This window comes from Schistocerca nitens, chromosome 1 (genome assembly GCF_023898315.1).
Source record: "Schistocerca nitens isolate TAMUIC-IGC-003100 chromosome 1, iqSchNite1.1, whole genome shotgun sequence".
Lineage (NCBI taxonomy): Eukaryota > Metazoa > Arthropoda > Insecta > Orthoptera > Acrididae > Schistocerca > Schistocerca nitens.
In genome coordinates this window covers 436,099,776-436,123,450 of record NC_064614.1, presented here as the reverse complement: position 1 = coordinate 436,123,450, position 23,675 = coordinate 436,099,776, and the positions used below count along the sequence as shown (strand labels likewise).

Genomic DNA, 23,675 nt, shown 5'->3' with positions numbered 1-23,675 from the left:
GTCCGAGTGGAATCCCAGTTCGGTTTTACAGAGACTACACTTTGACATTGGTCCCTTACATACTGAGCTTTCATTTATCACGAATATCTCATCCAACATAGTCTCGAGTGATTAGTAAAATGCATTGGTGACTCCCATATATAAGAAGACAAGAAGAATGGACCACAAAATTACGGACCAATATCCTTAACAATAGTTTGCTGCAGAGTTTTGAAGCATATTCTAAGATCAAATATGACAGATTTCCTGGGGAGAGAAAAGCTTCTGTCCACAATCAGTATGGATGTAGAAAGCACTGCTTGTGTGAAACTGTTTGCCTTTTTGTTGCATGATATTTTGTGAACCGTGGATGATACAAAATAGGCAGATTCCTTGTTCCTAGATTATCAAGAAATGTTTGGCACTGTGAAGATCTGAGCATATGGAATAGGTTCCCAGGTGTGTGAGTGGCTTGAAGACTTTGTAAGGAATACAACCCAGTATGTTATCCTGAATGGTGAGTGTTCATCAAACATAAAGGTATCATCAGGAGTGTGATAGGACCATTCTTGTTCTCCATATACATTACCGATCTAACGAAAAGGCTGAGAAGCAGTCTGCAGGTGATGACACTATAGTGTGCGGAAGTATAATCGTTGGCTGACTGGGAAGATACAGGATGACGTAGGTGGAATTTATATTTGCTTTGATTAATGCCAGGTTGTTCTAAATATAGAAAAATGTAAGTTAATGCACGTGAGGAGGAAAAACAATCCTGTGGTGTTTGAATACAGCATTGCTTGACACAGTCATATAATTAACTATCTAGATGTAACATTGGAAAACAGTATGAAATGGAATGAGTAGTAGGAAAAGTTAGTGGTCATCTCCAGTTTATTGGGAGAATTTTAGGAAAGTTTAACTGTGGTGACAGGAGACCACTTTTAGATCACCAGCACGACTCATTCATGAGTTCTTCTCAAGTGCTTGGGATCCCCTCCAGGTCAGATTAAAAGAAGACATCAAAGCAATTCAGAGGCATGCTGTTAGAGTTATCCCCAGTATTTTTGATCAGTGCACAAGTGTTATAGAGAGGCTTCCTGGACAGATAGGGGAATCCTTGATGGGAAGACTGTTCTTTTCACAAAACACTATTGAGAAAATTTAGAAAACGGCTATTTTCAGCTGACTGCAGGAACATTCTACATGGCATCACCAAACTGGTCACTTACATGCCAGTCATGATGTTTATTATTATTGCCAAGCTAAAAGCTTTATTTTGGTACTTCAAAATTGCATTTGATTCTGAAAACCAATTGGAATTAAAAATGCTCCACCGGGGGCCAAACCGCACAATAACCCTGGGTTTGGTGTGGGGCGGCGAAGGGGTGAAGTGGACTGCGGTAGTCGTAGTTGGGTTGTGGACCACTGCGTCGTTTCTAGGTCCCCGGTTAAAATACAATACAATACAATACAATGTCGAATATAAATTTAAGTGTTAGGGAGTCCTTTTCTAAAGGCATTTGTCTGTAGTGTAACCAAGTATGGTAGTGAAACATAGACGATAAACAGTTTGGACAAGAAAAGAGTAGAAGCATTTGAAGTATGGTGATACAGAAGAGTGATGAAGATTAGAGGGGTAGCTCACATAACTAATGAGGTGGTACTGAATAGAATTGGGGAGAAAAGAAGACTAGAAGAAGGAATCGTCAGGTAGGACACATTCTGAGACATCGAGAGATCACCATTGGAGGGAAATGTGGAGGTTTAAAATTGTAGATGGAGAAAAGAGATGAATAAAATAAGTTCATTCAGAAGGATGTAGGTTGCAGTAGTTATTCAGAGATGAAGAGGCTTGCACGAGATAGATTAGCATGGAGAGCTGCACCAAAGTAGTCATCAGGCTGAAGACCGCAACAACAATGTGAACAAAAAAATGCAGTTTTTTCCCAGTTTATAATAAATTTTTTTCACTTTAAGTGACAATATACTTTTCCTTGGAGAAGCAAAGCTTGTGAATCCTTTGATTGGTAAATGTTTCATACACTGGCTTAGAACTTCCCAGCGTTTCAGGGAATGAAGCAAAACAAAAAACTTGTTTTGGAAAGATCTTTAATGCGTGGCAGCTTGCACACTCCATGTTTTGGTATTACGAAAGTGTAAATACGGGTTTCATCAAATACAGCATGGTTGCTTCCGAAGCACTGAAATCTAGATTGCTATGCATTTTTGGCAGCCGGTCATAGCTTCTCATGCGATCTCGCTAGCCAATGACCACAGATATTCAGAGCATAGAACATGTGATGTAGTCAGCCAATAGCAACATCACTATTAAGTAGTGTTGACACACAAACAGGAAAAGTTAATAGTTTAAATTAAAATACATACAGTGAAAAGTAAGCTTTCACGTATAGTATTGGTTGTAAAAATAATTTTTCTTCGAACGTCGTTTGGCAGGATCCTAAGAGCACAGCTTAAATTGCTGTATGTGATTATTTCTGACAAGCATGATTATAACTTTCAATATTTATATATAATCTTGATGCTTCATCTTTTCTATTGTTTGTTACCCTTTAAGTTATATCAAATGGAAATGTGGCAGTAAAATTTTAAATAATGGCTAAATGGCTGGTCTTCCATGCATTAAGATTCATCACACGTTCTCACGTGTAACGTAATTCATCTTGTATAAAATGAAATTCACTTTGTAATTCTGTGGCTTGGTGCTAAAAAGGCCCATGTCCAAAATCTCCATTTTCAGCTACGGCTGATTGAAGTTTTGCTGCGCAATTCTCAATGGAATTAAACTGCAACAAATTGGTGTACTGATATTTTTTTCTTTCATTTTATTATTTTATGTACATTGTGGCCCATATATACTTATTTTTAAAAATTACCTATTTCTAATTTTATCAAGGATGTTGACCTCCTTTAAGTATTTGCTTTGTGTTTTAATATAGGACATGGGCCCTTATGTTATTAATACATGACTGCTTTTTACGTTGTTACAAATTATTATTACCGAAATACATTTATTTGTCACGAAACACACAAATGCGGTCTAATAACAATATTTAGAAAGTATTAGAGCATTATGTAAGAGGAATGAACACACAATTAGAATACTGTATGTCTCAATTTTTTTTATTTTGTAGTAATATTTCATGTACAACATGCAGATGATACTTTCAAACTGTTCAAGAAACAATGTAGATACAACATGTAAAAACGGTTTAGTTATTACTAGTTTTAAGTAATGGTGTCGTTGATTACAACTTGTTTGTACACATACATTAGAAGTTATAAACAAAGTAGAAATTAGAACTTTATGAGATAAAGAATGATACTAGGTCAGTTAAAACACACTAGTTCTCCTCATCTTCGAACTCACAATCAGTGTCATCATCCCCATCGGAGGTGCATGCCAAACTATTGACGAAAGTGGCGTAGTATATCCTGCCACTGCTCCTTATGAATGGCATCAAAGATTTCAGGTCATTAAATTTTTCTTTTGACAGAGGAAGTGGTTGGTTTGATATAGGCTGCAGGCTAGCTTGGTTTTTGCTCCCATACCGTTTCCCTTTTTTTTTCTACTTAATGTCCAATTCTTTGAACGGTACATTATCTTGAAGAGTGGTTTTGTACAACGACTTGCCATGTGAATCTTCATTAAATGCATATTTAACCCACCTAACACTGTTCCAATACACAGTTTCAGCTTCGGTATTTTCAGTCCTGTGGATGAAGATGTTTTTCATGGGGGACTTGAAATCGAAGAACTCCCTTTGCTCCATTTCGAATACAATAAGATTTGGATCACACTGTATGTATCTGATGGTCACCCAATCCCTTGGAATTTCAATGTGGTCTACAGATATTTTCTTTGCTCTCTCAATAATGGCATGAATTGTGTCAGCTTCCATATGAGTATGACCTGGCTCTATGAATTTATGGTGGATAACAAGTGGATGCCCTTCTTTGTGACATTTTTGCACGACATAAAGGAACATTAGGCTAACAAAGATGTTTCTTGTTTGACCTGGACAACAGTTGCTGTAGAATATTACTTCCGATACATCTTTGTCTAACACATTGTTTAGGTACTTCATCAGACACTAAGCAATTTCTTGGCTACCACGTTTGGCAATGGTTTTATCCCAAATGAAGCACATTTTTCGTTTTGGATTAGCTTGATTACATCTTGTCTCATATAGTGTGAGATTATAATAAGTCCAGAGCTGCCTCTTGTAAAAAGGTACTCCATTCACTGAAAACGGCGTTGCAAGGCACTTTTGCAAATCGAAGGAAACGACAGCTAGCTTTTTATCCTTCGAAGACAACTTCTTGTCTATATCCTTTTGTTTATACACAGCTTTGGCAAAGTCAAGGTGTTCATTTTTCAACCTTTCAGAATTTATTCAGTCTTCTTCTTGGTCGGTAGATTTAATAATCGTATCAAATTTATCACATTTTGCGCAAGTATCATTATTGGGCTTTTTAAATTGATAGTTGAAATTTTTCACAAACATCTGCCTGTAGAAAGACCTACTCTGAGGTATGATGATGATCTCTGTACAAAGTCCACATATAGTTTGTACATTTTAGAAATTGACAGATCGGGTGAAAGGTACTTTCTTGCTGTATGTGAAGGAGAGTAATGAGATTCAATGGCAGGAAACATATGTATATGATAGAGAATAATCTTCTGTGCCTCTTAAGACACTTTTGGCTGGTTCCCATGCTTTCCCCGCAGATCTTCAGCACACATACCTGAGTTGGATTTCCTTTTTTTCTCCGTTTCAACTCGGATTTTTTTTAAAGTGATGTCAAGTGTATTTAAAAATATTTTTTGAGAAACTGCAGTATGCTCACCAGATTTAGGGAGTGAATAGAGGCGAGTGAATTTTCGCCTACTCTCCAGTTCTCTACCATCTCGTAATGTTTGGCGAGCTTTACCTTTTTCACAAACCAATCCTGCCATGAATTGGTTTTTTGCTTACTTACTTAATGAGCAAATATAGTTTGTCTTTCAATTTCACTGAATTTTTCGAAACACTTCAGCCTACATGTACAGGTTGCTTTAAGACCTTTGGCCTTAACCGTTTTTCCTGTAGCATTTTTATATTCTAACCCTGCATTTCTTCTTTTCTTCCTTATTTCTCTTGCCCACAAATTTGGGTTCCTCGTCCTTTTTCCTGGTAATATATCCTCCAGCCTTCTTTCTTCCACGTTTTTTCGTTGTCGATGCATTTTATTCCTGAAATAAATAGTCCTGTTCATTCTCATCATTATTCAATTCACTCAAAGCATTCATTTCATTTGGTGTGTTCATGACATTCAGTTCATTCACTTTACTGCCTGTATCGCTTGAATTACCTTCCGAGGGTAAATACTCATCAGAGGAAAAGTCATTTACATCGCCACAATCAGGTGGTGAGCTGGTGACATTAATCTCATTACTAAGTTGTAAACATTCTTCGTCACTGCACGACAGTGCCTGTTGCTGGGGCTCCCGAGATGGACCTGAAGAGAACGCGTATGCCAATAATTTGTTTAAAATACAAATGTACTAACAATTGCTAATTTTATACTGATTATTACAGCGTAAAGCAAACAAAACTAATGCTTAAGAGTCAAGTGTAATAAAGTAAAGGAATAATACAAGTTTTCATTACCTTGGCTTGGAAGTTTCTCTCAAACCCATTTGTAGCAGCTTTTTCCCGCTTGTTGCCATCTCGTAACCTTTGTAACAATGGTCTAACTGGCGTTTAAACAAACACTACAAAGCAATCTCGACAAGCGATTTCAATACAGTGTCAACACACAATTACACAACGATGTCAACACAAGGTTATACAACGATGTCAGTACACGTTGTTTGACGGGGCCAATGTCACAAACACACATGGGTTAAAAGGGCTAATGTGCACTTTGGCCCTTTTATTTATAAAAAAAATATATTTCGAATGGGCTTAAGTATATATTGGCCTTTCTTCCCATTAATGCTATTCTGACATTCCGTTTGGACATATGCCCTAAATGAATCTGTGTATCTCTGTTAATAAAGGAGCTGGACATTGGCCTTTTTTACACCAAAACAATGACCTTATGGACAGTGTCGTAGAGCCAATAACTGAAAAACATTGATTTTGGGCATTGGCCCTAATGGCACCAAGCCAATTAAGGCTTCTCAAACCACCATTCACAATATTTTCATACAACCTGTTAGAAATTTAAACAGTTGTAACATCACGCTCATCAAAAGCAGTTTTTTGTTACAAAATGTTACATCGTCTTCACCCTAAAGTCTTTGACACATTTGGTGTCAGGAGACGCTTGTGTGTGCACTGTGTTTCGTTCTTGTAAATGGCACATTTTCTTTGCAAGCACAGCTTTGTTTTGGCGTTATTATCCCATTATGTTTCATTGCTGCAGTGTTATTCTGCAATAGCAGGTTAATGTTAAATTCTGTATTAGGATATCAGTCCTTACCAGCCAAAATTACAGAAATTTGACTGAGAACTAAAACGATGAAACATTGCTGGAATTCTAAAAAAAAATCTTGAGTTTTCCTGGATTTCTCGGTTGTCCTTGGGCATATACACCCTGTATTTTGAGATGATTGTGCAGCATGAACTTAAGGGGTTGGTTTTGTAGGAAAGGGGGAAGGGCAAATATCTTAGAGCATTTCATTTTAGGTTGTACACAAGTGACTTGCTAAATATGTGCTGAGTTGTTTGGCTGTGTCTGAGGCACTCCATCTATAAGAAAATGTCCTCTCTGCTACTCACTTACAATTTTTAACAAATGAGCTTTCTCCCTTTGGAGAAGCCATGATTTAGTTTACAGATAGTGGTGTGATGTAAGTGTTCCATAAAGTGCCACTACAAAATAATTCCCTTTATGATTACTACCCATTACTATTCTAAGGAAGCAAAAAAATCTATGAAAATGGTAGAAAATTCTTGGTCTGCTTGTTACCCTAGTAGTATTAGTTGACTGGACTCTGTGCCCTACCATGCCTGTGAAGAAAGTGGAGTTTGGCTGCATAACAATATTGGTCTGGCACTAGGAGTCTGTGAGAATCAACATCTCTTCAGGTTAACTCTATCCCTACTTGAGAAAGCGAAATAAACCCAAATGAAATTTTAGAAAATGGTCCCTTATATCTAATTGCACAATTTTTTAAGATTTTTAGAAAATCTTGTTCCTTTCGATGATTAAAACAATCCCCAGTACATTGAAGACACACACACACACACACACACACAAATAAATTGTATCTGTATCATTGTTAGTTTGAAACAATTTGACAAACTGGATTTTTTGACATCCTCGTGGGCTTACTCAATTTTGGATGTACTCTTACCAGCACAATGTTGTTAACTTTATAATTCTTAGCGAGTGTCATTTGGTTGTGTATTTTCTTCTTAAATCCTGCTTTGCCTTCAGTGTTTCTCTCTATTACTTGAACCCTGTTTTCCCATAGCATGTCCAGTATACATTTTCTGAAAATGACATCTGGTTCCTCTTCTACCAAAATTTCACTTGATGTAAGCAGAGTATACATGTAAGGCACGAGATATAAAAATTGTTCAGTGGGTGCTATTCATTGCCTGTGGGTTTATATGGCTTTAATGATTCCTGCATCTGGCAAACAATCGACGAGAGTTTCCCAAAAAGTAATGAATCATATTTTTTTTCTTCAACAATTCTTTATTGAACATAATGGGAATTACGCACATGGCAGAATGGTGTTTTATCTACACACCCTATTTTTCCATGTAATCTCCATCCCGTTCTGTGGCCTTCCTCCAGTGCGAAACAAGGGTGTGTATGTCCTGTCAGTACCAGTCCTTGTCCTGGTGGCAGACCCAGCGCTTCAGTGTGTGAATCGCCTTCTCATAATCCTCAAAGTGTCTTCCACGAAGGGCGTCTTCCTATGGCCCAAACAAGTGGAAGTCCGAGAGGGCTAGGTCAGGGTTATAGTGTGGGTGGGGTAACACTGTCCAACCCATTTTTGCGTTGTGTTCAGCAGTCCTCAGACTTGCGTGGACTGAGTGTTATCGTGTTGCAGCAAAACATCTCCTGGGTTGCTTTGGCGCCAAAGTTGCAGGAAGCGCATCTTGAGTTTTGTCGATTTGTTGACATATGCTTCTGAATTAATGGTACCGCCTCTTGGCTTCACATCAATGAGAATGACACCTTCACAGTGTCTGAACACGGTGATCCATGACCTTACTGGTGGAAGCAGTTGCTTTGACTTTTTTCTTGTGTGGGGACAGAGAATTCCATCGACTGTCGTTTTCTTTTGGGCTCGAAATTGTGGACCCAGGTTTCATCGCCTGTCACAATCCGGGACAAGGCGGCCTCCCTCTCTGCTTCAAAACGTTGCAGCAAATCAAGACAAATGTTTTTTTTTTTTCTGTTCGATTTGTGGTCCACCGTTAGACACTGTGGGACCCATCTTGCACATACTTCTGAAAATCCTAGAGTGTGGATAATTGCAACCACATTTCCTTTGCTGATTGGCAGATGCAGTGCCAACTGCCGAGTCGTAATGTGTCTGTCCGGGCGAATGACATCATCAGCTCGCTGCAACATGCCAGGTGTGACAGCCATGCATGGTCTCCCTGACTGCTGGTCTCTGCCGAAGTGCCTTCTGAAGACCTTACCCTCCACGCACAGCAACTGTCTGTACTTCTGTTGACAGCAGATGCTCCATGGACTTTGCACAAGTGTTGAGAATATTCCCCACAGTTTCTTTCTCTGCAGTGAGAAATTGTGGCTACGTTGCTTGTAACACATATCACCTACAGTCACCGTTTTGAAACTGTCCTGCAGGTACGCTATCTGTCAGAAGCGACAGAAAATTGGCGTGCTCACTGTGGAGACTTCATATAATACATGTGTAATGTTTCACATTCGTAGAATTATTTTTGGCTGAGAAAAATAATGCGGTGCATTACTTTCTGGGCAATCCTCATATATATTCTTTCCATCTTAACTGATATTGTATCAGTTGTATTTTGCATATTCAGTTCTGCTCAGGTGTCATCATATCTCGTTTTGTTCATCAAAGTATATCCAGCCAAGTACCTGAAGAAATTTATTTCATATGCTTCTATTCTCTTTTCATCTCTCTTGTTAAGAGTCCAGTTTTTGCATCCATAGAGCAGTGCTGGTGTAGCCACAACCTTACTGAACTTCAGTAGTGTATCGCTGTAGGCTTTCCTTCCCAGTTAAATTGGTCTAACTTATTTTGTATTCCATTGTTCACCCTGTGTGTAATAGGCATCCTAAATATTATCTTGCTCTATGATCCGCCTGTCAATTTCAATCTTAATTTGCATTGGCGGGTGTCCTAAAAAAGCTATTGCTTTTGTCTTTGCAATGGAGACATTCAGATTGTATTGCCTGACTATTTTACTTAAATTAAAGACAGCTTCTTGTAAGACTAACAGTTACTTGGTCGTCAGGAAAAAGTACACTAACATCCCTATCATTTATTTTAAAATGTTTCATTATCTGTACCCAAATTTTGGTTGCATCGCCAATATACATATTAAAAAAAGTGAGTGATAGGGGGCACCTTTGTCAACCCCATTGTTTATTTCAACCATAACATGTCTGTTACCTGCTACCTTTGTGTTTTGTTTTTCATAAATAAACCCTGTACAGCTCTATAAATCCTGTACAGCTCTTACGAGATGAAATCCACTTGTTTCTTAAAATTTTCCATGATTTGTTTTGAGATACTTTATCAAATGCCATTTGTCGTCAATGAAGGCAAGAAAAGGTGGAAAACTGAATTTTTCTATTAGTTACATCATGGTGAAAATACAGTCCCAGCATGATATCTGCCTGTTTGAAAACCGTGTTGGGCATCAGATAATACAGTTTGTTATTGGATAGTAGGCTCCCCCCCCCCCCCCCCCCCCCAATTGTAGCATACAGTTTATAGCATGATTTCAGAAGGCTAATACCTCTGTAGTTCTGACATTCATATCTGTTTCCTTTCTTATGAATTGGGCCTATCTGGGCTATATTCCATTCTTCAGGTATACAACCACTTTGCCAGCACATATTAATGAAATCAAATATTCTTTATTTTTGCCATATTTGTTTCATATTTGATGAGCCCTGTATTGATTTTGTCACACCCTGAAGTCTTCCTCTTCATGCTAGGTGTTAATGCACCCTGTAGTTCCTCCAACATTATTAGGTCTATGTTCCTGTCTGGTTCCGACAGAACTAAGTGTTTATCGTGCACATCTGACCAGTGTGTTTTGTAGTGTTGCAACCAATTAGTTCCAGATATTGTGTTTATTTGCAGATTGTCTTTATCTTCTTTGTTTAAATGTTGAATTATTTTCTATACCTTGTGTTGTCTTCCTCTTACATTATGTTCAGTATGTGTTATATTTTCCCAGTTAAGGATTTCAATTTTCCTGACTTTCCTTTTGACTAGAGCTGATTTACTTTTATAATCTAGTCTCAGGTCATGATTGTGTTGGGAATTAAACATTTTTAAGTAGGCATGTTTTGTACCTTCCATTACATTAGGTATTCCATCATCTCAGTATTGTGGGCCCCTTTTGAAAAAAACTTTTCTTCTACCAAGTGCTTCTTTTATATTATTACATTCCTGGTTGATGTTATCTGCTTTTATAATGAAACTTATGTATTCTTCAATTCTTCTCTGATTTAGTAACCAGATGCTCTCTTCTTGAAGTAATTGTATCCTAAATGCTGTATCGGCATTTTTTTGTTTCTGTTTGGAAGAAATCTTCTATCTTTTAAGTAGTTTTATTTTTGAGACTGGCAAGAAATGATCTGAAGAGACAGCTGTCCCTCTGAAGACCCTTGTGCCTTGCACTAGAGACCAAGCCTCCTTATTTGCAATTATGTAGTCTGTAATTGTGGCAGAATTTCTAGGTAACAGTTACATTTGTTGATCACTTCATGCCTGAAGAATGTTTGTTATGCTTAGCTCATTATTTAATGAGAATTACTTCAGTCTGTATCCATTATTATTTGTTTTGTTTTTCTTCACAATCAGTAACATTTGCCATGGGGGTTTTACCTACCGTTGCATTTAAATCCCCCACTATTATCAGACAATGATCTTTGTTTTTACAGAGGGTTCTTTGCAGGATGTAGTAGAAGTTTCCAGAGTCAGCATCCCATCCCTCTTCCAGGCATGTACTCCAATTACTGACAGATAACCTTTTGATATCTTTATTCTGACCACAATTATCATTTCATTAATGTCAGTGTAACAGGGTTTGTTCATCCTATTTATTTGTGCAGTTACTTGCTCTATGTGATATTATTGCCGTGTGGTATCACAGGCTGTAACTGTCTACCCTTACCTTTACTGGTGAGCATCTCCCTACAATCAAGAGATGATAGTACTCTAATGCCATTCAAAAGTTTTTGGGTACGCATCATATTAAAAAATCTTTTTGTAAGCTTTTCTACCATTATAAGGGTAGTAGATTTTCTCAGGGGAAACTATTTTGAAGACAGTTCAAGTGCGGCCAGTATATGCTTTCTTCTGCCAGTTTACTTCTGCAGTGGGGCTGAAAATCCATAGTGACCACTGAGCGAAGTAGCACATTGGTAAGACACTGGACTCTCATTTCAGACCGTGACAGTTAAAATCCCTGTTCGGCCATTCAGATTCAGGTTTTCTGTGATTTGCTTAATGCAGGTGTAGGGATGATTTCCATGAAAAGCACACAATTAATTTCCTTCACAGTCTGAGCTTGTGCTCCATCTCTCTAGTGACCTTTTCATTAGCAGGATGTTAAACCATCATTACTTTTCATTTAATGAGAGTCGTGGGATGCACTATGTATTCAGCACAGTTGAAGGTATTTTAACATTAATTCATGGATGTAGCTTATGCGACCTACTTCTTGTATGCAATTGTAAATTTTGTACCATCTGATCCTTTCAAGTTGTTCTTGCAAACTTGTTACTATATGAGCTTTGCAAGTTGTTGCTGTACACCCCATCAGGCATAAGAAAGAATGAATTTGGGATTAGTTCAGTTTTCTATGAATGCATGCAGATTTAAAATCAGATCCTTAGAAAGTTAGCAGACACATTAACTACTGTGTGTCAACTGTGTATCAGAAATGATAGTGGTCCATTATAATTTGCATCAGTCTTTCTGCTAAATAACATTTTAATTTTGTAAAACTGGGTAGCACTAGTATTCCCTCCTTTCCTATGATGACTTAACATTCTTCCCATTGGACCAAGCACCTATTAAGAAATGTTATTTCAACGTACTTCTTCATTTGAGTTTTAATATACTTGATGCGGTTGGGCCTGTCGATTCATAGTCTGTACTATCACATCTTTTGCTAGGTATGCGTGTGCTAACATGTTTGTTTTAATTACAAGGACTTTCTTTGATTCTTTTGAGTCATTTGACATTCCACTGTTTACTGATGTATAACTTTTCTTTAGCAATGAATGTAGCATGCAGTTATTCAGTACTTATTCCTCCATGAACTAAAACGCTTTATTTGTGCCACTTTTTGCTGAAAAAATTTAAATGCCAAAATTTTCATCTTTGTCAGAATAATTTGATGCTTCAATGAATTTTTAGTTAATTGTATGCTTTTCTTGTAATTCTGCTGCTCACCGTTTGCACTTAATTTCATCCCTAATATTAAACATTTTTAAAATGTAATTTGGTTATCTTTTTTTCCAGCTGACCCTCTTGTTGGCAGCATAGCAACACAGTATTTGCAAAACAGAGAAGAACATGATCGTATTGCAAGGCTTTGGACCAAACGTTACGCAACGTGATGTGTCAAAAAAAAAATTGCTCTTCCAATGACTTTTTGTAAAGACATAGTGATAAATGACAAACAGCCCTTATTCAGTGCAGCATTTGTTTCATTGGCAAAAATATAATTGTGTGTATGCCACAGTGTATGGGTGTTTTTCTCACTGTTTGGAACTCCTGTGAAAATGAGATGTTTTGAACATAGATAATCATTTATTCATAATGTAGTATCAAAACAAAGATAGGGAAAAGGATATTAAATGTAATGTGCGGCTTCAGAATAGATAGCTTTCTGTGGATTGTTTCCTGTTAAATGTGTTGTGGAAGTAATATTCAGATGGGTAACATGGTGAAATTTCAAACCTGTACCTCATTACAGTAATTTAGTTTTTTATGTGGTTAGCTCCCATCTGAGATAATTCAGTATGAAACATTGAGTGCAACTCTTTCTGTGCAGATCTGGCTGTTATTGTTGACTTTTCTATTGGGAGTGTCTGTTGTGCTCACTTGGAGGACGGCAGTTAATATTAAAAACAAATAACAAAGGTGTTAACTTGCCTGTGCATACAGCTGGTGTGCGTGTTGAAGTCAACGATGAAATAAATTTTGTTTGTAATCTTTATTACTTTCTTTGTTGGTAATTGAATTACTACATATTATGGTACTGATTCTGAAATCAGATGGTTTGTTATAATTTGAAAATTGTGTATTTGTAAATTCAGTTTTTGAAGTGTAAGTGGGTTGGTTTTGTCATATTTCTTTTTTTAAAAAAAAAAAATCTGACAAGAGTATGGAAACATTCGCAAATTTTCTATTTAGTGTTGTGTGATTAATCTGTGAAAGTCTCCCAACTTAGAACAATGCTGGTGGTGGCAACCACTAGTCAGTGTAAATTAAAGTCCACTGCACCTAATGTATTACTGAAGAGCAAATGATGTCACAGTTCCACATGTAAAGAGCATTTCAAATGAATGGATTTTTTATCCTGTTCGCTGTCAACAGTTAATTATAATTTTGTATACCAGGGTTTTGTTGTGTTCATTGTTCAGTAAACAGCTTAAATGTGTTAGTATTTGTATTAAAATCGTGTACTTCATAAGAAAAATTGGTCATAGTGTGTGTGAATCTCATATTCAGTAACTTACTGTACAGTATATCTCTGACAGGCAGTGAATTGTAATGCCATGGTATGAGTGAGGCAAATCACTTATTTTTGGTTTCATGGAAGTGAGTGGTGTAATGATTTTTAAGAAACACTGCACTATGAATAGTTCCTAATCTCTTGAATGATATATTCTTGACAGCACCATAAATGAGCTGGTTCAGTAGTGCACCTGCAATATAAACAAGAAATAATTTGCTCAGACTTATTTTAATATTTTTTATCAGTGAAGTGCTTGAACAATAATAAGATATACCATACAGTTTCTTCTTTTAGCATACCTTTCTCAAACTGTTTCTGGTAATTTTCATCTCTGGTGCTAAACAAAATTTTTTTGACTGCTGATATATTGTTTCAATAAGCGTTCCATGGAAAAAACTGCTGTGTGAAAGGACACTACACTGCATGAAATGTTTTCTACATTATTATATGTTCAGAATTTTTGTACAACACACATACCTGTCAGTGTGCATGATTGCAACCAGATATTGAAAATGTTTTTGGTGTGTACAGTAAACTTGAAAACAAAGTAAGGTAGTTGAAATTTGTGTACAATAATTTAAATTGATAATAAAGTGGTATTCTTATGTCAGTTATGTGGTTGGCAGTATGTTCATGAATTTTGATATTGGTTTTGGATTCTGTCATAATTCAGAATTGTTATTACCTGTTGGGACCACCTAACATCTTTAGTCTGCTTTGCAAACCCTTCAAAAATGCATAAAAGTAGTGTTTCATATCTTTTTTAAAATGTATCGTCTTACCTTAATGTAAGGATCTGATTCATTTTCCCTACACAGCCAGCTAATGAATTTAACAATTAAGGGAGAATGATGTAAAAGTCAATTAAATTTTGTAATTATCAGACATTGTATAAAAGTTCTGCACAATTTCTTTCATTCTCCTTCTGATGAGGCTGGATCCAACAATTAAAAAAGAAAAAGAAAAGAAAAAAATGCTGTAAAATTTTCCTGGTGATTTCTTCTGAGACACCTGTGGTTTACCAAAATAGTACTTGTGAGGTAGCTCACCACAGCTCAAGACTGCATTCATACTGTACACCAGGATGGGATGTACTGGATTGGCCTTGCTTAGCAGGCACAGGTTGCCGACCAAGATGTTCACCCCGTTGCTGGGCTGTGACAGCAGAAACTCACTTCTCTGAGTTTAACATTGTAAAAATCTGGCAGTATATGAGAGTACCCCACATATTTATGAACTTTTTTTTCATGAAAAGCTGCCCTTTCCTTGTTAAAAAAGATGCTTGTTTTCTATTTTGGTATGGTTTTTCAGTTCTGTAACATTTCTCAATTTTGAAGGAAGTGTACAGTTAAAAAATCAGATTTGGTAGAAATTATAGTGTAGCGTTTTCACTTGTTAATAAACCATTAACACTTTCATTCTCACAGTCGTCGTGAAATGACACTATTTGTCAAGCACATGCACTTGAGTTACAAATCTTAGGTTGAAAAAGTCTTGATAGTGTCAAGCTCACATTTGGATATGTTTTAGAACCTTAATTATTGCGAGTGAAATATTGCTAAAAGTACAGATGGTATTTTCAAATTGCAATGACACTGACGTGTCTCTCTTCACAAGAGAGGTGCTGAGTTGTCAGTGCCACAACTGCAAGCTGATGGAGTCTGCACACATTTGGTGTACTGACGAATACTGTAGGATACAAAAAAAAAAAAATTACTAGTAATAAGTGTAATCCTACAGGCTCTCATGAGATTTTAATCATCCATGTTCAAAAAACTCTACATATGGAGTTTTCCCTCAGCAATAATCTGTTATGGTTTTATAATTACATTATAAAAGGCAAGAAATTACGTTGTCCACTTCCTACAATTACTAGAATGTACATTACATATTTGCAACTAAAAGAGAGGAATCAATCTGAGACTTTGCTGTGGATGGACTATATAGTTGAATTGCTTTCTAGGTGGCATTGCAAAAGGCAGATGCCAAAAAATAGAATTACTTTTGTAAATGCTTTTACAGCTAGGTTGACTAATATGCAACATATTCCTTCTTGAAATTTTCACTTTCGTGTTACACAGAGAGTGTAGTATCACAAGTTGTAATTATTTTTATCAGCCCTATCTTCATTTTCAAAGAACTGTGGACAGCTCTTACGAATAGGTTTGTTTTAGGAAATTTATATGAGGAAACAAAGAGTAAGTAGAACTGCAAGATGATGGACTTTTCCCTCAATTGCTTGATTTCCCCTTGCCAAATTGGTCTAGATTTTCTGTTTCATGTTTTCTATTGCAACAGAAAGAAGGAAGCAAGATTAGAATTTAACATCCAGAGACATAGAGGTCATTAGGTACTGTAAACAGAAAGAACGGGCAGTTTCAGGTCACCCTAAAACACTGGAGGATAGACAAATAAGTTCCTACAGATCAGTGGAGGTGTGCATTGCTTTTTCTTTACCTTGCCGAGCTGAGCTACATCAACAGAGGAATCCCTTCTCTTCGAACAGATGACATACAAAGTTGTAGATAACACAGGTGCGGCCTGTGTTATTGGTATCATTGTGATAGTGCAGTGAACCTTTAACTTTTAAGTACCGAAGAAATACGAGGCTGATCTCATCCCTTAAATAGTGACAGGCATTCTTTTTCTTCACGTGGAAAAGTAAAACATTCCTGAAAAATTTTACTTGTGTTGCAGGGTGAATCAATAAATTTCACTGTGTGCTGTAGAACATGCAAGACAAAATTTCAAAACAAATAATTTTATCAGGAGAATGTAACAGCAGAAGAGGTCTGCCCCTGGCAGCTGAGTGGTCAGCATGACAGAATGTCAATCCTAAGGGCTCAGGTTCAATTCCCGGCTGGGTCGGAGATTTTCTCTGGGTATTGTGTTGTCCTAATCATTATCACTTCATCCCCATCAACGTGCAAGTCGCTGAAGTGGCATCAAATCGAAAGACTTGCACCCGGCAAACGGTCTACCCAACGGGAGGCCCTAGTCACACGACATTTACATTTTTTTGACAGCAGAAGAAAAATTGTAATGATAGAGGTAAGATAAACACGCATTTTTAGTAGAATTTTGTACAGAATTCACTGCCTCCAGTTCAGTATAGGTACACCCTTGTATTTTACCATGTTTTTATAAGGTCGCTTTCTTGCCTGTATGCTTGATACAAATTTTGCAATTGATTTTGAACTAACTTCCCAATGAGCTAGAGATTTGAAATTTTCAACATGGTCAGAACTGCTTGACAATGCAATATCAACTCACTTTCTTGTCTGGTGTGTGGTGGAGGGTACTTGTGTACTACTACTATATCCCCTTTTCCAGTTAAGATTGTGTCATGTTGTCCAGTTAAAAGCTGTTTAAACGCAGTTGAGATTGATACTGGGTTGGACTGTGAAATAGTCTGGATAAAGCTGTCGATGAGGCAAGGACTGACCATTGTATTAGGATGTTTTTATAGACCACCAGCATCCGCAACAAACACCGCAGAACGTTTCAGGGAAAGTTTTGAGTACCTAGGAAATAAATATCCAAATTATCCTTTAGTTATAGGTGGAGACTTTAATCTGGCATCCATTCACTGGGAAAATTGCACATTTATCACAGGGGTCAGAAGCAAAGACTCGTGTGAAATTATTCTAGGAGCACTCTCAACATACAACCTTGAGAAATTGGTTAGAAAACCCTCTCGAGATGGGAACATATTAGATATCTTGGCGACAAATAGACCTGATCTTTCTGAGAAAGTTAATCAAGAAGAAGGTATTAGCAACCATAATGTCGTGGCTCCTATGCCAGTGGAAGTTGCAAAAAACCAAAGAAACAGTGTAGAGTTTTCTTGTTTGTGAAAGCAAATAAAAGTGTCGTTAATGCATACCTTCATAGTCAGTTCCAAGCATTCACCCTGGGACACAAAGATATTGAGCATATTTGGTTGGAATTTAAAGGTATTGTCCACCACGTGCTAGTGAAATGTGTGTGTAGCAAAAATATAGGGGAAGGGAAGAATCTACCTTGGTTCAACAAACATATAAACATATTAAGAAGTTGCTGAGAAAACAGAGAATTTTGCACAGTCGTTTTAAATGTAGTCACTGCACTGCTGACAAACAGAAATTATGTGAAATGAAAGCAGCTGCCAAAGGTCAATGAGAGATTCTTTTAATGAATTTGAAAGCAATATTTTGTCTGTAGATTCTAAAAACAACCCCAAAAAATTTTGGTCGTACGTAAAATCTATGAATGCTACAAATAATTCAGTACCTTCTGTTGCTGACAGTGTGGGTAATGTAACGGATGACGATAAACAGAAGGCCGAAATTCTAAACCAAGCTTTCAAAAACTCATTTATGGTAGAGGACTGCAGCACCATTCCCCCTTTCAATTATTGAACAAACGCAAGGATGGTTGACAGTGTTTAGTGTGTCTGGGATTGTAAAACAGTTAATATCCTTACATGCCAGGAGGGCATCTGGCCTTGATGGTACCCCTGTGATATTTTATGTTGACTGGTACAAATGTAGAACCATTCTTATCCATCATCTACCAGAGATCATTGGAACAGGGGAAAGTTCCACGGGACTGGAAGAAGGCCTGTCTCACAGGAATCTATAAAAAGGGTAGAAAATCGGATGCACATAATTACCGGCCAATTTCACTGGCATTGATTTGTTGTAGAATCATGGAACATATTTTGTGTTCAGACATAATGACCTTTCCAGACTCTGAGAGGCTCATTTGCAGAAAACAGCACGATTTTAGGAAGCAGCGGTCGTGTGAGACACAGCTGGCCCTCTTGTGCATGATATACAATAGGATCTAGATATCAGCTCCCAGGTTGATGCCATAATCCTCTACATTCAAAAGGCATTCGACTCAGTTCCACACTATTGCTCGTTCCAAAAGGTGTGCGCGTACGGTCTATCCAATGACATATGCGGTTGGGATAGAAAGTTTTCTAACAGACAGAGAGCGTGAATGGGGAGACTCCAATGGAAACAAGTGTAACGTCAGTTGTGCCCCAGGGCAACATAATAGGTCTGTTGCTTTTTACGATTTACATAAACGATCTGGTTGATGGTATTGACAGCAGCATTAGACTGTTTGCTGACGATGCTGTTGTCTACAGGAAAGTAGTATCGCACGAAAGTGGTGAACAAATCACTGAGGATTTGCAGGAAATAAATGTGTAGTGTAATGACTGGCAGTTATCTCTCAGTATTAGTAAGTGTAACCTATTGCATATAACAAGGCAAAAATCCTCATTAATGTACGAGTACAAAATAAATGCCCAGTCTTTGAAAGCAGTAACATCCGTCAAGTATCTGCGTGTGACTATTCGAAATGATCTCAAATGGAATGATCAGATTACACAAGTAACGGGTAAGGAAAACTATAGATTGTGGTTTATTGGTAGAATCCTGAAGCGATGCAGTCTTTCAACTACGAAAATTGCTTACAATTCATTAGCTTGTCCAGTCTTAGAGTATTGTTTGTCTGTGTGGGACCCTTACCAGTTGAGCCTGATTCAAGAGATTGGGAAGGTCCAAAGAAGAGTGGCAAGATTCGTGACTGGTACATTTAGCCATCGCAAGAGCGCTACAAGTCTCATAGCAAGTTTGAAGTGGAACACACTTGCAGATAGGCGACGTGCTAAACAGAAGGGGCAGCTCACTAAATTCCAAAATCTGACCTTCTGAGGATGTAGAGGATATAATATTACCGCCAAGTTTCAAATTGCCCAATCACCACCATTCAAAGATAAGGTAAATTAAGAGCTCATACTGATTGGTTCAGACAGTCGTCTTTTCCTCGTGCGATCCGCGAGTGGGGGAGAGAGAGAGGGGGGGGTGGGGGGGAATATGACATTAGCACAAACAGTGCCCTTGCCACAAATCACTTGGTGGCTAGCGGAGTGTATACGTAGATGGTAAGAAATGATAGCTGGCAAGCCTCTGTGTGAGCTCTGTTCTGATTTTTATTTTCATGGTATTGTCACAAGATATACGTAGGAGGATGCAATACCAGTATATTGGTTGACTTGAAAGGAGGAACTGAAGTTAACCTGAAATTTACAGGTTTTTTGTAATCTCATGAAAATGTTTAAAATCTACGAAAAGATTTCATGCGAGATAAAAACAATAAATATTTAAAACTTTTATAGTACAACACATTTTAAAGCAGACTCAAAAGTATAAAATATTTCCTTGTAGCTCCATACAGATTCCTAATCTCACATGTATAGTCCTGAAAATATGTGCTTATGAATTTATGACATTACCGGTAATATTTCATGCAGTAGATAACAATGAGCATAGAGAGTAGCTTTCGTCAAGGAAAATCGCACGACAGTTCACATCATTTGCACTGCAATAAAATTGTTAGTGACTTGGGTGAACTATTCATGAATAAATTACCTACTGCATGTGCTCCACATGTTTCATTTTAATTTGTGGGGTGAAGAGAAATTATTTTTAGTCTGTTTTAAAAATGTGTTATACTAAAAAGTTATTTAATAAGTTTTACAGATGTTTGCCTCTGAAAGGGTAGAGGGTTTATTAGACTCTAGACACGTATCAGCAAGCAATTAGTGTCATCTTAGGACTGTCGTGCTTGGCCTTCATCAGTGGTATTTTGTCCTTTCTGAGTTGCAAAGTTTTCCTGTAACTTTTTTGATGATAATGCACTAAACGGCAACGGGAATTGATGGTGGTCTCTCAGAATGTTCGTTTTGTGACAGACAGACTGATAGCAAAAATTCTCTAGATAACGCCATCTGGCTCAATGATTCTGTTTCCACAGACAAGGAACTGTGTGCATAGCTCTGGAATTAAGGTATCTTTAAAATTCATGTGATTAAACCAAGGCCAAGTGGAACTACATTTTGATAGACTTCCATGGGCCATTTGACATTTTGCCAAGTTTTCTTTTTAGTTCTCTGTACCTATCCAAGGTTTTTCTGTTTGGATTTCACCACTTTAATTTGAAGAATATGAAAAGGATGTAAGGAAATAGGACTCTTTAGTTTCCTATTATTAGATGTATGAAAATACATGGATTTGATAAATATAGATGAAGTATGTAACTGTGCATGTATCATTACAAAACTTGTAGTTTTTCCTCACTAAATAGAGGAACATTTTTTACAAAACTAGTAACTTGTGCAGTCAAACTTCCGGTGAAAACAATGGGAGATGTGATAAATTTACTTCAGAAGCAGAGTATAGCTTGCTGTCTCGTACTGGCTGCCAGCAAATGCTGCAAGTATTAATCTTACTGAATATCGCTGGCATGGCTCTTGCTGCCCTGTCATGACCCATCAGCCAGTGGGAACACTACAACGCTAAACAATGTGTTTGATAGCCTGGTGCTTCACTGCCTAGCCCGGAATGTAATGGCCAAGCATGCAGTGTGAAAACAGTGGAAACATACATCTCCTCCACCGAAGGAATCCAAAGCTGTTTGTGAGGTCATGATAACCTCCTTCAACTGCAGGTGCCCTCTGCTTGTAAAGTTACTCAAGCGTGGAATCACAATGTGCAGTGTTATGAAGACACTTTGCAAAAACTGTGATGCACCACAAAATCAAAACGTCCTGGAATGCAGTTGGGCGGAATCACCCTGCTGCACAATAATACCTGCCCCCACACAACCAATCGAATGAAAGCTACACTTCAAAAGTTTGATTGGGAAACATTGCAACATCCTCCATACAGGCAGGATCTTTCACCTTGTGATTTTCACATCTTTGGCAACCTGAAGAAAGACGTACATGGCCATCTGTTTCAGTCGAACAGGGAAGTAAAACAGTGGGTGCAGTTGTGGATCCATCGGTGGCCAATTGCGGTCTACAGGAATTTACTGTCTCATCTCCCAGTAGGATAGATGTTGCAACACAGTATGCCATAATCAAAACCCACTTGTATCACTGCAAATTTTATTTTATTATTTAATAGAAGCATTCATGGTGCCGTTGTGGCAGGTGTTCAGTTTTCATTTGACTGCCCCTTACATATTAATTAATGATGAAGTCAACCATAATTTATATTAAAAACAAATTATGTGATTTGATAATGGAATGTGCTATATTCATGGTTCCAGGTTCCTCAAAGCCATAAATTTTATAAGAGCAACTTGTACAACACCTACTACTGTTTCTGTGGCACATGAAGGTTTCAACCAAAAGCGTATAATTCAAATCATATTCCCGAAAAACAGGAATTATTTTCTGCATCATAATTTCTGTAATGACAACATGTATTATGAACAGATAGTTGTAACGTAACTGTTGTTACATGGGGAAGACAGTGACATTTTGCAGGGGCGAGAATTTTCAACATCGAAAAAAAGATTATTTGATTCAAACAAAAAAGTTATTGTTATTCCTGTGTTCCATAGACATCAAGAAACGTGTGGTCATGGGGGTGTATCTTACTGATCACATTGGCCTCCACCATTCAAAAAATTACTTTGAGACAAATGCAAATGTTTACTGCTAGAACAGTTTCCAAAACATTACACTTTAGTAATTAGTTCCGCAGTGACACATATAGTTCAGTTGATTTCTTATACATATCTTTGCTCAGTGTAACTGTTAGTAATCTGCTTCCTACTGCTGCTGAAGTAGTCATTGCCTCTGTCCATTTCATCTGCTAACTGGATCAAGTTACGTGAATTCCATGAAATAATCCAGGTACCAAGTTGTTTTATAGTGGGTTATTTATGACAAGCTGCACCATTTCTTGTCAATGGGAGCCTACTCCACATAACGGGCTACATAGTCACAATACTGTATTACAACAATTAGATTATTGCACAGACGTGCGACACAGTGGTTGCGTCTTAAAACTGTCTCCAACTGACCATCCTTGAGCCTTGTTCTCCTTCTATTTGTGTGTTTTTTAACAATCAGGTGAACAAAACTAAAGTGTAAATTTATTAAATTAACAATTAAAAGTTTAACTTTATGAGTAACTATCCACAAAACCTTGCTATTTTATGCTGACAGTGGCGTATACAATAAAAAAGACTTTTACAAGACTTCTGGTCAGGTGAATACAGGGTTATAAAAACAAAATCAAATAGGGGTAATGCAGGAGTAGGTTTAATAATGAATAAAAAAATAGGAGTGCGGGTAAGCTACTACAAACAGCATAGTGAACGTATTATAGTGGCCAGGATAGACACGAAGCCCATGCCTACTACAGTAGTACAAGTTTATATGCCAACTAGCTCTGCAGATGACGAAGAAATTGAAGACATGTATGATGAGCTAAAAGAAATTATTCAGGTAGTGAAGGGAGACGAAAATTTAATAGTCATGGGTGACTGGAATTCGACAGTAGTAAAAGGGAGAGAAGGAAACATAGTACGTGAATATGGATTGGGGCTAAGAAATGAAAGAGGAAGCCGTCTGGTAGAATTCTGCACAGAGCATAACTTAATCATAGCTAACACTTGGTTCAAGAATCATAAAAGAAGGTTGTATACATGGAAGAATCCTGGAGATACTAAAAGGTATCAGATAGATTATATAATGGTAAGGCAGATTTAGGAACCAGGTTTTAAATTTTAGGACATTTCCAGGGGCAGATGTGGACTCTGACCACAATCTATTGGCTATGAACTGTAGATTAAAACTGAAGAAATTGCAAAAAGGTGGGAATTTAAGGAGATGGGACCTGGATAAACTGACTAAACCAGAGGTTGTACAAAGTTATGGGGAAAGCGTAAGGG

The 23,675-nt window shown here is 37.4% G+C and overlaps 1 protein-coding gene across 5 annotated transcripts in view; it reads left to right on the top strand.

The window, feature by feature from the left end:
- Positions 1-14,541, top strand: part of LOC126251331 (ubiquitin-conjugating enzyme E2-24 kDa) — a 48,678-nt gene extending 34,137 nt beyond the window's left edge. For all 5 annotated transcript variants that reach the window (XM_049951689.1, XM_049951699.1, XM_049951716.1 and 2 more), the window contains exon 6: positions 12,710-14,541. In XM_049951689.1, coding sequence (XP_049807646.1) covers positions 12,710-12,807 — 98 coding nt within the window. In that variant the 3' untranslated portion in view covers positions 12,808-14,541. The remainder of the gene's footprint in view (positions 1-12,709) is intronic.
- Positions 14,542-23,675: the final 9,134 nt, after the last annotated feature.